Genomic DNA, 16,078 nt, shown 5'->3' on the forward strand with positions numbered 1-16,078 from the left:
CCAAAACAGCATGACCCCTACTGCTAATTTCAAAAACAGGGTGACCCCCTACAAATCCACCCCACCCCCAGGCCAAAGAAACTGACTGGTCCCCTATAGCAACACAACCGCCGTTTATACTTCCTCAACTCCATTGCAGCGTATGCATGCAAACACATATGAATCAAACGATTCGAATTGCGACCTCTATCCTACAGGTCCCCATTTATACAACTGGGTTGACTCAGGCACAATCTAGAACTTACCCAAGGAGTTTAGCCATTCAGAAACAAACAGCAGCGATGAGGCTCAAACCTGTAACTTGTAGATTCAAAACCACTCGGCGACCCACATGACATTTTCCTGTCTTCAACTGGAAATGTGTCACGAATATCGTATCTACATGTGCGCCTAAATTTGATTAAATTTTGTACAATAACGGTTCATCATTATTCTCTCTTTAGGGATATCACTTGTGACGAAAGTGACAAGTTTACTCATTTGTACGGAGTAGCCACCAACATATTTACAGTATCCATATTTATGACATACATTTCTGGTGAGAAAACATTAGGTGATATAATCTATGACGAAAACTTACAATTGAGTTGGTGACCTGTGACCTTATGACATCATCAACATTTCATGAATATTGAATTTCATTTTCAAGATATGTGAAATGACAAATATGTATTTCGTTTCTTTTTTTGGAAAAACAGGTTGACTACACTGTCAGAGTTCGGTTGGCCATTCCAATTCGGTTGGCCATACCAATTTTGAAGTCCCTTCCCAGAGAAGCCAGGTCTTTTCAAACTGTAAGTTGAGTTATACAGAGCAGTCTGCACATTGTGTTCGCGTCTTCTTCACATAATTGTGTTCAACCTCTTTCAAATTCACATCTCATCAAAGAGGGTGTTGTCACCAACAGTATCTTGTCTCTTGGCCTGAGCACAAAACAAAATTAAATGTCCACCTGACTATCCTATTTTTTGAACTCATGTTTATCGGAAACGAACTTGTGTGTTGTTTTTGCCCAATTCAGCAAACAATTAATTCGGGTTTTGTTTGTAAATTATTGGTAAAATTGAGACATTTGGTTTATAAAATATCCGAAAGCGACCTTTCTATTTAAAAATGACGCCTAAATCATGATTAGCAATTGCGTATCTGTAAGTTGAGAACTACTGTATATATCAAATATTAACAGAAAAAAAGTGGGAAATACAGAAGAAAGACACGGTACCGTTTGAAGATTTGGTTGAACAACATTTGTGTATTCACGATTTACAGGTTGATGGTGTCAAATTGACGCTATGTGATTTTGGATTTTCTGGTTGCATTGGATAAACCGATAATATTGGTAATGGAACAATGCAATACGTGGCGCCTGAAGCAGTCCTGATAATGTGTGAAACTTTACAGCCATCGCTTGACATATGGTCGATAGCAGCAACTATTATAGAAATGTTTATAGTAGACCTGCCATGGCCACAAATTAAAGATGGCGATGATATTGAAGTCATATTTGACCATTTTACTCAAGAAATATTTTAATGTACACCTCACTGGATTCAACCAAATTGATGGTTATACCTTGGTCGAGATACTAGAGTCATGTTTATATACCCCTAACATGAGAGCAGGTCTGGGAGAATTAATTCAGAAGTTTGAAAAGTTAATTGTCGAGTATGAGGATGAACAAGATTAACAGAATTATTTGTGTTTAAATTTTGAGACTTTATTGTAGTTAAAGTAATAAAGATTAACTTGTAACGTTTTTATTGTAATTTTGATGGACTGTGTATCAATTCTTGTCATGTCAAGAAACTGGTTTAATACCATTGATGATGATTCATAAAATCACCATCTCTGTGTGTGTGTGTGTGTGGATGGATGGATGGATGACTGCAAGATGGATGCATGGATGCATGGATAAACGCATGCATGCATTGATTACGGATTAGCAGTTTTCCATAAGGACCAGCAGCATTATGCTACCTGTCGGTCTTTATGACCAGTAGTCGTTTTCCTTTAATTTCACACACTGACTGGAAATGGAGCTTGATATGTAGACTTAGATAGAAGGATAGCTGACTTAGGGATTCTCTTTTAACCTGAGATAGAATTTGACTACCTAGGCACATCATCTTGGGTTGATGCCACAACTTCTGCTTCATATATGATTCACGCATTAATCTTGGTGCCAGTGAGAATAAGTCAACGTTCTTGTTCTATTTTGACTCTCGAGTAAGATATAAAATGCTATGACAGGTACTTAGAATTGAGTAGTAGAGGGGAAGTCAAATTGTGATTATAAATAGTAGTAGTAATAATAATAATACTTTTTTATTCACCAATATAATAAAAATTACTTAAAATTAAACTAGATACATATACAGAATACATGGCAGAATGGATCAAGAAATAGCAAAGCTAGTCAAACTTGTATCCCCTTAGTGACTAACAAGCATACTCTTACTTTTAGGTGTATATATACAACATTACAGATTGCTATAAGAACTATCACAAATAAGAAACATTTAAAAAAAGACAAAGCACAACAAACAACAATGGAACAGTAAAATTGATACACATACAATTTCCACTATCAATTTACGAAAAGTTGTACATGACATTACAGTTATACATATTCTGAGAATACATGTAACAGCTTTTTAACTGTCTTTTTAAAAAATTTATGCATGAACCAATAGACTGAATCTCAACAGGCAGATTATTCCAGGCTTTGACGCCAGAGTATGAAATGGAAGATTGACCAAATGTTGTATGATTATATTCTAGAAAAAGTTTACGACTATGTCTTTGTCTTGTATCATAGGGATGATCTATAAGAGTAAAGTAATCTGTAATAGAGTGTGCAGACTTGTGATACATCAGATTATGTATAAAAGAGCTAACTTTAAATCTGTAAAGTTTGAAAATATTAAGGATTAGTGGAATAGGTATTTTCAACATTTGCTATGGTGGCGCTCTACTTCCTGTCTGTGTGTATCTTGGGGGTATACATGGTATAGGTTACTTGTTGCTTTCCTCAATGTCTGAACAATATGAAAAATATCCCTGATTTACACTTCTATAGTCGATTTTCCGGTTCCAAGATGCATTGCACGAGAGGACGTCACTTATGTTGTTAGATTTAGTCTTTATTACATTTGAAATAACATTTTCATCAGGAAATGATGGTAAGACATGTTGACCTCTTTAATTATGGGTGATTTTACAGAACAAAGACTGAATGCCATCGATGACAGAGTTGGATTTTACTGGAAAACCCAGGGTATGGTCAGGTGACAATCATCCCCCTCATTAGCGCGTGCAAACCCCACCTGTGCATACAGAATACATGGCATTGTATAGAGAGACGCGCAATGAATCTTGGAACTGGTAACAGGTCCATTGGATGATAACCCCAATTTGAGTGAGGGCGCTGTATTTTCAATTTCCTGTTTGCAGTCTGGAATGGCCTATTGAGATTGCATGTACCACTGATGTTAGTGAGTAGTGTGCAAAAAATCAAAGAAGTTAAAAGTACTTCTGAGAATGTCGAACCACAGCATACAAAAAATAAAACAAAAAAAGAAAACCGACATTTGTTATACAAATGAGTTTATTGAATATTTCAGTGACAAGAAACAGACAAATTTTGAAATATACACAATATTATATCATTCAACCTTTTCATAAATTTATTACATTGTCTTTAATATATGTCTAAAAAACAGCTAAACCACCAAAAACACACAATATTTTCTTCCATAGTGTCAGTTTCATGGTATGATATATTTCGGATGAATGAGTCAGCTGATAGGATATATAGCATGTGTTGTCTATTAATAACACATAGAGTAGTAGCACATTAAAATACAAACATTTGATCTGGTTCAAAGCCACTGAAATTATGAAACAAACAAAATAAAAAGTCCTGTTCAATTTTTTCTTCTTATATATACATACAGTCTTCAAAAAATATCCTGCACAATGGTCTTTGCATATCAATTTATGGACGATTTGATAATTTGTAAATGTGTGATTATATGGATGGACTTTTCGACAACCTGGTAATACACATTTTTTGTGATAATTCAGAAAGTACTTTTTTCTTTTCTGGTTTATGGTTTTCTCCACTCCAACTTAGCTAACGGATAAATAGCATCACAGAAAGCGATGTAATTAACGTCGTCTTTGTCGCCGATTTTGACATGGAACTGTTCATATAGAAGTTGGAATTCTCTTTCGCTGACTAAACTGTTGAGCTCCAGTTCACTGAGGACACGTCTGAATTGGGATCTAGAGACTGTGCCGTTATGTACACGGTCATAATCTTCAAACAGTGGGAACAACTGCATACTCCTTGTACGAACCTACCAAATATACAAAACAAAGGATTGATTTTAGATGCATGTAGGCTGAGCAAGATAATTAATAAAATATGCTCTGCACTTTGATATATTTTCTATTATATCATACAGGAGCCAAGATATGGGATATATACTCTGGTCGTTCTACATCACGAGAATGCATGTCTATGTCACTAGTTCTGCTGTGTTCAAAATATGAGTCAAAAAGTTCAAAATTGCTTTCCTAATTGATTGTGTCAGATGTAGGTATCATGTGTCGACAGAACAAAAAAAGAATAAATGACAATAAAAGTAGGTGGTAAATAACGAAATTTTGCCCAGTTCCCTACATCAGATTTTAATGAGATTGATTTGCACCCAGACTGCAGCTGTACTAGGCAAATGAGATAACCACTCCCCAACTGATAATACGCCTTTCCAAAAATTTGCCATGGTGTGCTCTACTTCCTGTGTGTGTACCTTGGGGGTATACATGGTATAGGTTACTCGGTTAATCATAGAGCACTGCTGCTTTCCTTGATGTCTGAACAATATGAAAAAATCCCTGATTTACATTTCTACAGAATACCAAGGGATAAAGTTCTTAAGAACTAGTACTATGAGGTGATGATACGCTCAATATGAGCGAGGGCGCTGTATTATCTATTTCCTGTTTGCAATCTGGAATGGCCTATTAACCATTAATTAAATTGATTACATACCCTATTAGCTAATCTTTCCAGTGTCTGCTGCAAGCACATTTTTTCTTCCGGAGGGAGTACATTCTGTTCCACTTCTACGGGTACATTTTATTGTTGTGGTGTTAACAACGGTGCCTTCTCTAAATTCTTCACGGTAAAGATGCCTTCTATCTCATCATTGAATTTCAAGTATTCCACATAGTTGGGATCTACTGGAGACTGGAAACTGAAGGAGTAGAGATGAATAGCGATTAATTGTCAGTATTGTAACTTATTGCATTAAGAATTTACCATGCTTGGGGTTATGGGTGGCTGAGTGGTTAAACCACTTGCCTCTTATCACTGCGGCCGGGGTTCGATCCCATTCAGGGTTTGATTAAATTTACCACACTGTAAGAAGAGTGTCGTTCAGTTTGACTCTACCGAACAACGCAGGCTTTCCTCAGGTACTCTGGTTTACTCCTACATTAACACTGAACCCATGAGGGATGGCCCTCACTGGACTTCTTGGGAGACAAGTGTTTATATACTTAGATGTTTATGATATCGATGGTCTATCTATTCACTACTTGAAGGTCCTTAATGATTTCAATGATGAACGTTTCAATGATGTTCGTGTTACGTACGACTGTGCATTCGTCACTATTTTAGATGTCTTAGTTTGTTGTCTTGACCAATCAGATCTCTTGATTTGCACCATCAATATACTGGTATAATATAATGCCATTTACTAGTATTTCATTTTGCCAGCCATCGACAAAATCAGAGAATGTTGAAGGTATAGTTGAAATGAAGTTGAAACGTGAATTTTTATAAAGGAGGGCACTCTGATGAGCAATATTCACATGAAGTTTGTTGTTCATAACCTCACTGGATCAACTGTAGCAATGTTATTCTATGTATAAGGTACCCAGTGACGGCGCACCCTCACTCATCTATAGTGTAGTTGGAGTTAAACATTGAGCATACTTACGCTTGTTCAAGAATGGCGACCTCTGACCCTTTTAAACCAAGATTGGCAGGATCCAAAGCACGACGGAATGTCTCCTTCTTCATGCGTCCTGTACGAAGTTTGTCGTAATCACGTAGGAATTCCAAAATACGAATCCTCTCTTTCATCACCTGAGAAAATAAGAACAGATGTTTGAATTTTCAGAAATCATTTCAAATGATAGACTTGAATTATTTTAAATATCCAAGTTCAATCATAATATACATAACAACTGCCGACATCAGACCGTGGACAAACGGAAACTGTTACAAACAGGGAAAGTAAACAAATGAATTGGATTAATAATACTTGGCACAGCGTGTTGGAACAGCAGAGACTTGTATTACATTTCATGGTTTAATAAGAACAGTTTTATGGCCTCTTTATGTGTATGTGATTTGTTTGTGAACATAAACTATTGCCGTTATGTGACATGGCCGTAAAATTGTGTGTATTTGGTTAGAATTTTGAGATTGATTAACAAAGACATGATGTTAATGACTGTGTGGGTGGCTGTGAATGAATTTTAAATTTCATCTCATGCATCTCAGGACTTCTAGAGTAACAACTTTGACATACTGTGAGTGGAGGTGTAAATGGTAAAGATACTGTATAGGAACTAGACTGAGTGGAGGTGTAAATGGTAACGATACTGTATAGGAACTAGACTGAGTGGAGGTGTAAATGGTAATGATACTGTATAGGAACTAGATTATGTGAGTGGAGGTGTAAATGGTAACGATACTGTATAGGAACTAGACTGTGAGTGGAGGTGTAAATGGTAACGATACTGTATAGGAACTAGACTGAGTGGAGGTGTAAATGGTAAAGATACCGTATAGGAACTAGATTATGTGAGTGGAGGTGTAAATGGTAACGATATTGTATAGGAACTAGACTGAGTGGAGGTGTAAATTGTAATGATACTGTATAGGAACTATACTGTGAGTGGAGGTGTAAATGGTAACAATACTGTATAGGAACTAGACTGTGAGTGGAGGTGTAAATGGTAACGATACTGTATAGGAACTAGACTGAGTGGAGGTGTAAATGGTAAAGATACCGTATAGGAACTAGATTATGTGAGTGGAGGTGTAAATGGTAACGATATTGTATAGGAACTAGACTGAGTGGAGGTGTAAATTGTAATGATACTGTATAGGAACTAGACTGTGAGTGGAGGTGTAAATGGAAACAATACTGTATAGGAACTAGACTAGTGAGTGGAGGTGTAAATGGTAACGATACTGTATAGGAACTAGACTGTGAGTGGAGGTGTAAATGGTAATGATACTGTATAGGAACTAGACTGTGAGTAGAGGTGTAAATGGTAATGATACTGTATAGGAACTAGACTGTGAGTGGAGGTGTAAATGGTAATGATACTGTATAGGAACTAGACTGTGAGTGGAGGTGTAAATGGTAACAATACTGTATAGGAACTAGACTATATGAGTGGAGGTGTAAATGGTAATAATACTGTATAGGAATTAGACTATGTGAGTGGAGGTGTAAATGGTAATAATACTGTATAGGAATTAGACTATGTGAGTGGAGGTGTAAATGGTAATAATACTGTATAGGAATTAGACTATGTGAGTGGAGGTGTAAATGGTAATAATACTGTATAGGAATTAGACTATGTGAGTGGAGGTAATGGTAACGATACTGTATAGGAACTAGACTATATGAGTGGAGGTGTAAATGGTAACGATACTGTATAGGAACTAGACTGAGTGGAGGTGTAAATGGTAATAATACTGTATAGGAATTAGACTATGTGAGTGGAGGTGTAAATGGTAACGATACTGTATAGGAACTAGACTATATGAGTGGAGGTGTAAATGGTAACGATACTGTATAGGAACTAGACTGTGAGTGGAGGTGTCAATGGTAACGATACTGTATAGGAACTAGACTGAGTGGAGGTGTCAATGGTAATGATACTGTATAGGAACTAGACTGTGAGTGGAGGTGTCAATGGTAATGATACTGTATAGGAACTAGACTGAGTGGAGGTGTCAATGGTAATGATACTGTATAGGAACTAGACTGAGTGGAGGTGTAAATGGAAACAATACTGTATAGGAACTAGACTGTGAGTGGAGGTGTAAATGGTAATGATACTGTATATGAACTAGACTATGTGAGTGGAGGTGTAAATGGTAATGATACTGTATAGGAACTAGACTGTGAGTGGAGGTGTAAATGGTAACGATACTGTATAGGAACTAGACTATGTGAGTGGAGGTGTAAATGGTAAAGATACTGTATAGGAACTAGACTGTGAGTGGAGGTGTAAATGGTAATGATACTGTATAGGAACTAGACTATGTGAGTGGAGGTGTAAATGGAAACAATACTGTATAGGAACTAGACTATGAGTGGAGGTGTCAATGGTAACGATACTGTATAGGAACTAGACTATGTGAGTGAAGGTGTCAATGGTAACGATACTGTATAGGAACTAGACTGAGTGGAGGTGTAAATGGTAACGATACTGTATAGGAACTAGACTATGTGAGTGAAGGTGTCAATGGTAACAATACTGTATAGGAACTAGACTATGTGAGTGAAGGTGTCAATGGTAACGATACTGTATAGGAACTAGACTGAGTGGAGGTGTAAATGGTAACGATACTGTATAGGAACTAGACTATGTGAGTGAAGGTGTAAATGGTAACGATACTGTATAGGAACTAGACTATGTGAGTGAAGGTGTAAATGGTAACGATACTGTATAGGAACTAGACTATGTGAGTGAAGGTGTCAATGGTAACGATACTGTATAGGAACTAGACTGAGTGGAGGTGTAAATGGTAACGATACTGTATAGGAACTAGACTGTGAGTGGAGGTGTAAATGGTAACGATACTGTATAGGAACTAGACTGTGAGTGGAGGTGTAAATGGTAACAATACTGTATAGGAACTAGACTGAGTGGAGGTGTAAATGGTAATGATACTGTATAGGAACTAGACTATGTGAGTGGAGGTGTAAATGGTAACGATACTGTATAGGAACTAGACTGTGAGTGGAGGTGTAAATGGTAACGATACTGTATAGGAACTAGACTGTGAGTGGAGGTGTAAATGGTAACGATACTGTATAGGAACTAGACTGAGTGGAGGTGTAAATGGTAATGATACTGTATAGGAACTAGACTATGTGAGTGGAGGTGTAAATGGTAACGATACTGTATAGGAACTAGACTGTGAGTGGAGGTGTAAATGGAAACAATACTGTATAGGAACTAGACTGAGTGGAGGTGTAAATGGTAATGATACTGTATAGGAACTAGACTATGTGAGTGGAGGTGTAAATGGTAATGATACTGTATAGGAACTAGACTGAGTGGAGGTGTAAATGGTAATGATACCGTATAAGAACTAGACTATGTGAGTGGAGGTGTAAATGGTAATGATACTGTATAGGAACTAGACTGAGTGGAGGTGTAAATGGTAATGATACCGTATAAGAACTAGACTGTGAGTGGAGGTGTAAATGGTAATAATACTGTATAGGAATTAGACTATGTGAGTGGAGGTGTAAATGGTAATGATACTGTATAGGAACTAGACTGTGAGTGGAGGTGTAAATGGTAACGATACTGTATAGGAACTAGACTGTGAGTGGAGGTGTAAATGGTAATGATACTGTATAGGAACTAGACTATGTGAATGGAGGTGTAAATGGTAATGATACTGTATAGGAACTAGACTGTGAGTGGAGGTGTAAATGGTAATGATACTGTATATGAACTAGACTATGTGAGTGGAGGTGTTAATGGTAATGATACTGTATAGGAACTAGACTGAGTGGAGGTGTAAATGGTAACGATACTGTATAGGAACTAGACTAGTGAGTGGAGGTGCAAATGGTAAAGATACTGTTACAGTATAGGAAATAGACTGAGTGGAGGTGTAAATGGTAATGATACTGTATAGGAACTAGACTATGTGAGTGGAGGTGTAAATGGTAACGATACTGTATAGGAACTAGACTGTGAGTGGAGGTGTAAATTGTAATGATACTGTATAGGAACTAGACTATAAGAGTGGAGGTGTAAATGGTAACGATACTGTATAGGAACTAGACTGTGAGTGGAGGTGTAAATGGTAACGATACTGTATAGGAACTAGACTGTGAGTGGAGGTGTAAATTGTAATGATACTGTATAGGAACTAGACTAGTGAGTGGAGGTGTAAATGGTAATGATATTGTATAGGAACTAGACTGTGAGTGGAGGTGTAAATGGTAACGATACTGTATAGGAACTAGACTGTGAGTGGAGGTGTAAATGGAAACAATACTGTATAGGAACTAGACTATATCATACTGGAAAAAAATGGTGTACATCATGTAAATTGAGCTTGTGGAAGTTTTCAAGAAAAAAAATGACAGGTTCATCTACTCTTAAATAGTAGTCCCTGTTGTATTAATACTAATACCAAAATATTAAGATATAAGTTATAACACAGACTGATATTTTTATAGTTCATGTATTAATTTGCAGGAACTTCATTTTGTCAGTTTGTTGCTGATTTCACTCACCTTGGACTTGATTTTGGTGAGAACACTGTCGACGTCTGTGCATGCATTCTTCTCTAGATTAACCACTCTACTGTTGACAGCGTGTAGTTCAACCAATCTTTCCTGATACTTCATGTCTTGTTTGACGCCTGGTTGTAACTCTTCTAAGAACCTCAAATAATTAAACCCAAAATTATCTGCAAATTTCATTTCCAAAGCAATCATTTCATCTTCTGTTGCGGTGAGGCTGAGATACGTCAAACACTGACGAAATTGTGAGTTGGTCACGTGGCCGCGATTATGACGATCGAAGTCCTGGAAACAAGGCTTTGCGAGAACTCGTCGTTGCATGGCTCGTCGCATTCTCTCCATTACGTTGTCTACGATTGAAACCACCATTCCATCGACGTTGTTCCAGTTTGTTGTACCAGGTTTATCCATTAAGAAGGTGTCTTGTGTAGGAACTTCATTTGTTGGGGTCTTCTCTAAGTTTGGCTCAACTTGAGTAAACACTGGTAATAGATAAAAAGATCCACAAACCATAAATCCTACTTAAGCAACACAGGAAACAGTATTTTTCTGTTTTAACCAAGTGTTGACATACATTTAGCTTTATCCAAGGAATTCAAAATAAGTTTGACAACTTCTCATTTTGATATAAACGCTGATTTCTAAATATCAAATTTGAATCAAAACACTAATGAAAAATGAAGTTACTAAGTATTAGTTCGGTATTCACAGAACATCAAATTTTTATTTTCATGTACATTAATTTGATAAAAGACAACTAATATTGAATAAATTATGACATTTATAAGACACAAATATTTCTCTGTAATTAATGCGATCTAGCAAGTTGGTCAAATACAGTTTTAATAATAACAATAGAGTGAATTTATAATGTGCCTGTTTTTTGAAGAGCTCCAGTTGCAGACACAGAACTACTAACAGAATGAGAGGATACAGAGAGACAATTTGAAAATATGGTAAGGATGCAGAGAGAAGTGTGTAAGTGAGTGAGAGTTAAGATTGAAATGGGTAGGTTTTAAGGGCAGAGTGGAAGGAAGACTTAGAGTTAGAGTGACAAAGAGTGAAGACTTCAAAACTGAAGCAGTGTAAGAAAGGGAACGCTCACCGAGCTTCTTTAGTGACAAAAATTGCAATCTATTTTTCATCTTGATGTAAAAGCCCACATTAGATTAGGATTTTTAAGTTTTTCACTTTAGTACAGTCACTATAGAAATCTTATATCATATTATTATTACTTTTCAATATCTTAAAGGCCTATGTTTCAATCCTAGGCCATCACATCAGTGTTAATTATCTTAATGAGGATTAATTGAGATCATTCTTTTGTTCTAGACCAACTTTTTGGGGCAAAAAAAATAATTTTCAAACCTAAATTCAAATCCTACTTTGCAGTGGGCCTTTACACATCTAAACGAAAAATATATTGCAATTTTTTTTTAACATTACATGGACACTGTTGCTATAGTTACCTGTGTCGACATCTACTTTGAAGTTTGGCCAGAGTACTCTACCGGGGTGTTTAGGATCATTATAGTAAGCACACAGAGCAAGAAACTCTGCCTCGGACAAGTTACTCTGTCCCATAGTACTCAAACCCATGGCTGTTAGACCAATACGGAAACGGGTCTGTGAGATTGAACCATTGCGTAGCGGATCAAAGTCTTGGAAGTATTCATTCACCTGAAAGATAAAGAAGAATTAGTAAATAAAAAATACCACATAAATAACGTCATACATATATACATATACATATACATATATCTATCACACATATTGATTTTAGTATCCGGTAGGTTTTTTTCCAGTGTACAAGTGTGTATATATTTTTTATGTAAACATGTACACATTATTTTCTTGTGTACAAGTTTATACATTGTTTTCTAGTGTACAAGTATGTATATTTTTTCAAGTATACAAATGTATACATTTTCTAATGTAAAAGTTTCACTTTGTACAGAGGCTGGTACTTGTTTTCAACCACACAGTGTGCCCTCTAATGATAGCTAAAATTTGTTGTTGTGAGTCAAAATGAGAAAAACCGAGATTTCTTGTGAGTCACCACATAGTATAAAGAGATAGGGGAATGCCAAATTTTGGTGCGTCACTAGATATTGTGTGCATCAGTGGCGTGTCAAATTGGCTGAGAGGACACACTAATCACACATACGTGTATGTTTGTACCTTGAATTTTTTTCCCTTCTTTTGCAGTGAACCATCACTTAGCCCACCAGTGTACTGGTGTACCTACCGTTCCTTTTTACATCTTAGATAAAAAAAATAAAGTACATGTTCCTACCCAGATCCTATTAACTAATGAATGATGTCGTATTCTGCCTAAAACTTCTTCAAAGTTGACTTTACTGATATCAACAGGTTTCTTGGTCACAACAGAAGCATCTCCTGCATCTTTCATTTCATTTCATCACTTCCAATAGTAAAGCCAACAAACTCTGCAATAAAATAGACAATGTATAACAATCATTAACAAAAAATATGAGTGTGGCAGACAAATCTCAAATTTAAAGTTTAAAGGACTATGTTTCAATCCCAGGTCATTGCATTAGTGTTATCTTAATAAAGTTTGCATGAGTTTTTGGGTAAGGAACACAATTTGAAAATGAATTATAGAAAGAAAACAAATTAACTTATCATAGTGAAGAAATCATTTTTTTTTACCCTTTCTTCTTCAACAACAACAACAACAACAACAACAACAACAACAACAACGACAACAACGACGACGACGACGACGACAACAACAACAACAAGGTAATATTAGATATGTACCACAAATTACTTGCACTGGTGCACACACATACTAGTGGTATTTTCACTGCAGTGCAATATCAAAAACATTATTGCATACCTAGCTGTATGCAAATGATATACAAGTGAGGACGCAATCGTTCACTACACACAAAATCATGTGATTGCACTGTATGATTTTTATGGAAATTTGCCATATCAGATAAACATATATAATAACAGAACCCCATGCCACATGAGTTCCAGTGTGGGTACTCAGGGTATCTGCACTCATGCTTTCTGCTGCACTTTCACAAGTGTGGTGAGTGAAAGTGCAGGTGCAGAAAACACTGCAAGCACTCATACAAATACACTGAGTACGCCACACTACACTCGCTATGCTCGTGAGAGTACGGGCGCAGAAAGTTAACTGAAGTAAATTTCTGGATTGAATGATTGTAACTTGACAAATCAGATATATTACCTCTGTCCACAGCTTGGACAAATGCTGGATAGTTGACATCTCCACGGCGTTCTGGGTCTTCAAATTTACGACAAAGTAACTTGAAGTCTTCTGATTGCACATTGAGACTCAAGAAATGTAAGATACGACCAAACTGGGAAAATGTGATGTTTCTTGTATTTGCTTTGCTCTGTTGAAAAGACAGAAATTAACTTGTAATGAACTTCATGGTTCTTTGAACTGGGACTGAGTGTCACAGAGTTTTGAAACCTACAAGGCCTTAAAAAACAACTTGTTTGGTTCCGGTTCCCCGACCCCACCTAGTTTTTTACGCTGACCATAAACTTTTTTTAATGTATTCGAGAAAAATAAAATAAAATCGCGAAAATTGTGAAGTCTCGCAAGAAATAGTGGATGTGGAAAATGACATCAACTTAAAAAGACAATATAAAACTGTTCTTCCAATCTGTAATGGCTGTACATCTGATGAGATGAAGCCAATAACAGAGAGAGAGACCATATGGAAAACTACAGAAAACATAACTACCTGAACTAGTCACACATGAAAAAAAAAAATCCAAAAAAACCTCCCAAAACATCTACCTACCCCACCTATTCTAAACTTGAGTGTAATCGGAACCGCACAATTTTTATTTTTAGGCCTAACACCCAAGCAAAATGATTTCACTTATATACCTGATATTTATGCTATAAATGATAGTGGTACACACTGAACTTGCTTTTCTGGGATGTAACAGATTGTATTGTCTATAGATAGACAAGTATTGAAAAGATTTTATAATAGGCCTTTCCAAAATTGCCATGGTGGCGCTCTACTTCCTGTCTGTGTACCTTGGGGGTATACATTGTATAGGTTACTCAGTTAATCATAGAACACTCCTGCTTTCCCCGATGTCTGAACAATACGAAAAAAATCCCTGATTTACACTTCTACAGAATACCAAGAAACAAAGCTCTTAAGAAACGATACTATGAGGTGATGATACCTCCAATTTGAGTGAGGGCGGTGTATTCTCAATTTCCTGTTTAAAAACTAAGCCTCCTTCAAAAGAAAAAAAAAAGAGTTAAAAATTGTACATACTCTATCATAGTCTTTGAAATAGGCATACATCATGATACGTTGTTCTTGTATGGTCACTGACAAATCCATCAATACCTCAGCTACTCTGGCTTCTTCTACATCACTCAATGGATTGAGATATCTGGACAAAGCACCTAGTGGTGGTCTTTTCACTTCCATTGTTGGTTTCTTCTCCAAGTCTGGGTCATTAAATGCTGCAGATACAAACAAGTGAAATGATGACGGTATCCCATGTTATTTATAAATTATATATATAGATAGCAAGTTGATTGGTAAGAATGCACCATAAAATTAAAATGTATACACCAACATTTTATGCTATGCTCCTTTATTTTCTTTAATACAATTGTCCGATTAAAATTGAATTTCAAATCTATTTTCGTCAACAACTTGCAGAATTGTAACCCCCCTGGATATGGGTGGGCAGGGGGCGGATGAACATTTTTCTTTTTTTCTTTTTAAATATTTTTTTTTATTTTCCAAAAGATTTTTTATTTAGTCATCTGACAAGAAAGCAATCAATATGATCCAGTTAACTGCCTCGTCTTCACTTGTCATTGAATGGGTTTACTGTGTTTATACACTCCTACTTATCCCTTCATGAAAAGAGTGAAGAGAATTTTCATCAAAGCTTGTCCCCTTGTGCTTGGCAGATGTTACTGAGTTAGCTTATGTCTATATTCTTACATTGAAATTTTACCTCCCTCCCACATACAATCTTTTTTGTGACGTCACCTAACCATTTCACTTCATTGATCTCTTTCAACAAGACTTACCATTTTCCATCAGGTCACAGAATTCCTTGTATCGTACTCTGCTGTCTTTGATTTTGTAGTAATCCACCACTTTCTGTATATCACTGCGTGATAACTGTGCCTCCTTGCCCACAGCCAATGACAGACCACAGATGAACTGGTTCTCGGTGATAATGTAGCTACGTAGTCTGTCGTGATCACGGAAAAACTCAGTGGTACGGATACCATTTTTGTACACAGCTGTACGGATCTTGTCAAAGACATCATCAACGGACCGTGGTGCTACAGTCTGAATTAGAAAAAAAAAACCACATTAAGACTTATATAATCTTGATTTGATCACTGAGCAATATCAAACCTTCTGATTTTTTGATTTTTTTTTTTTTTTTTTTTTGGGGGGGGGGGGAATTATACCAACCCC

At 36.5% G+C, this 16,078-nt stretch overlaps 3 protein-coding genes across 3 annotated transcripts in view; all 3 read right to left on the bottom strand.

Annotated features, from left to right (window-relative positions):
* Positions 1 to 3,701: 3,701 nt before the first annotated feature.
* On the bottom strand, positions 3,702 to 10,901 carry LOC144438161 (uncharacterized). The gene is made up of 4 exons (XM_078127192.1): positions 10,584 to 10,901; positions 6,012 to 6,160; positions 5,060 to 5,264; positions 3,702 to 4,361 (listed from the first exon to the last, which is right to left on the bottom strand). Exons 1-3 carry the CDS (start codon positions 10,785 to 10,787, stop codon positions 5,147 to 5,149), a joined length of 471 nt encoding a protein of 156 aa, XP_077983318.1. The 5' UTR covers positions 10,788 to 10,901; the 3' UTR covers positions 3,702 to 4,361; positions 5,060 to 5,146.
* LOC144438101 (uncharacterized) lies at positions 10,789 to 13,984 on the bottom strand. The gene is made up of 5 exons (XM_078127129.1): positions 13,822 to 13,984; positions 12,889 to 13,042; positions 12,062 to 12,272; positions 10,938 to 11,074; positions 10,789 to 10,809 (listed from the first exon to the last, which is right to left on the bottom strand). Exons 2-5 carry the CDS (start codon positions 13,003 to 13,005, stop codon positions 10,789 to 10,791), a joined length of 486 nt encoding a protein of 161 aa, XP_077983255.1. The 5' UTR covers positions 13,006 to 13,042; positions 13,822 to 13,984.
* Positions 13,007 to 16,078, bottom strand: part of LOC144438102 (uncharacterized) — a 4,409-nt gene continuing 1,337 nt past the window's right edge. The window contains exons 3-6 of the mRNA XM_078127130.1: positions 15,679 to 15,946; positions 14,903 to 15,096; positions 13,769 to 13,990; positions 13,007 to 13,042 (exon numbers count right to left, since the gene is read on the bottom strand). Coding sequence (XP_077983256.1) covers positions 13,007 to 13,042; positions 13,769 to 13,990; positions 14,903 to 15,096; positions 15,679 to 15,946 — 720 coding nt within the window. The remainder of the gene's footprint in view (positions 13,043 to 13,768; positions 13,991 to 14,902; positions 15,097 to 15,678; positions 15,947 to 16,078) is intronic.

Source organism: Glandiceps talaboti, chromosome 7 (assembly GCF_964340395.1).
Source record: "Glandiceps talaboti chromosome 7, keGlaTala1.1, whole genome shotgun sequence".
In the NCBI taxonomy this organism is placed as follows: Eukaryota; Metazoa; Hemichordata; class Enteropneusta; family Spengelidae; genus Glandiceps; species Glandiceps talaboti.

Bases quoted from the DNA above. Each gene is read 5' to 3' on its own strand.
- LOC144438161 (XM_078127192.1), bottom strand. From the start codon at position 10,787: ATGATTGCTTTGGAAATGAAATTTGCAGATAATTTTGGGTTTAATTAT. The intron at 6,161-10,583 runs GTGAGTGAAATC...TTATTTTCTCAG, and splicing joins TCACCAAAATCAAGTCCAAG to GTGATGAAAGAGAGGATTCG. The intron at 5,265-6,011 runs GTAAGTATGCTC...CTACTCCTTCAG, and splicing joins GTCGCCATTCTTGAACAAGC to TTTCCAGTCTCCAGTAGATC.
- LOC144438101 (XM_078127129.1), bottom strand. From the start codon at position 13,005: ATGAAAGATGCAGGAGATGCTTCTGTTGTGACCAAGAAACCTGTTGAT. The intron at 12,273-12,888 runs GTAGGAACATGT...TTTATCTTTCAG, and splicing joins CATTAGTTAATAGGATCTGG to GTGAATGAATACTTCCAAGA. The intron at 10,810-10,937 runs GTAATGGAGAGA...GACGTATCTCAG, and splicing joins TGGTTTCAATCGTAGACAAC to CCTCACCGCAACAGAAGATG.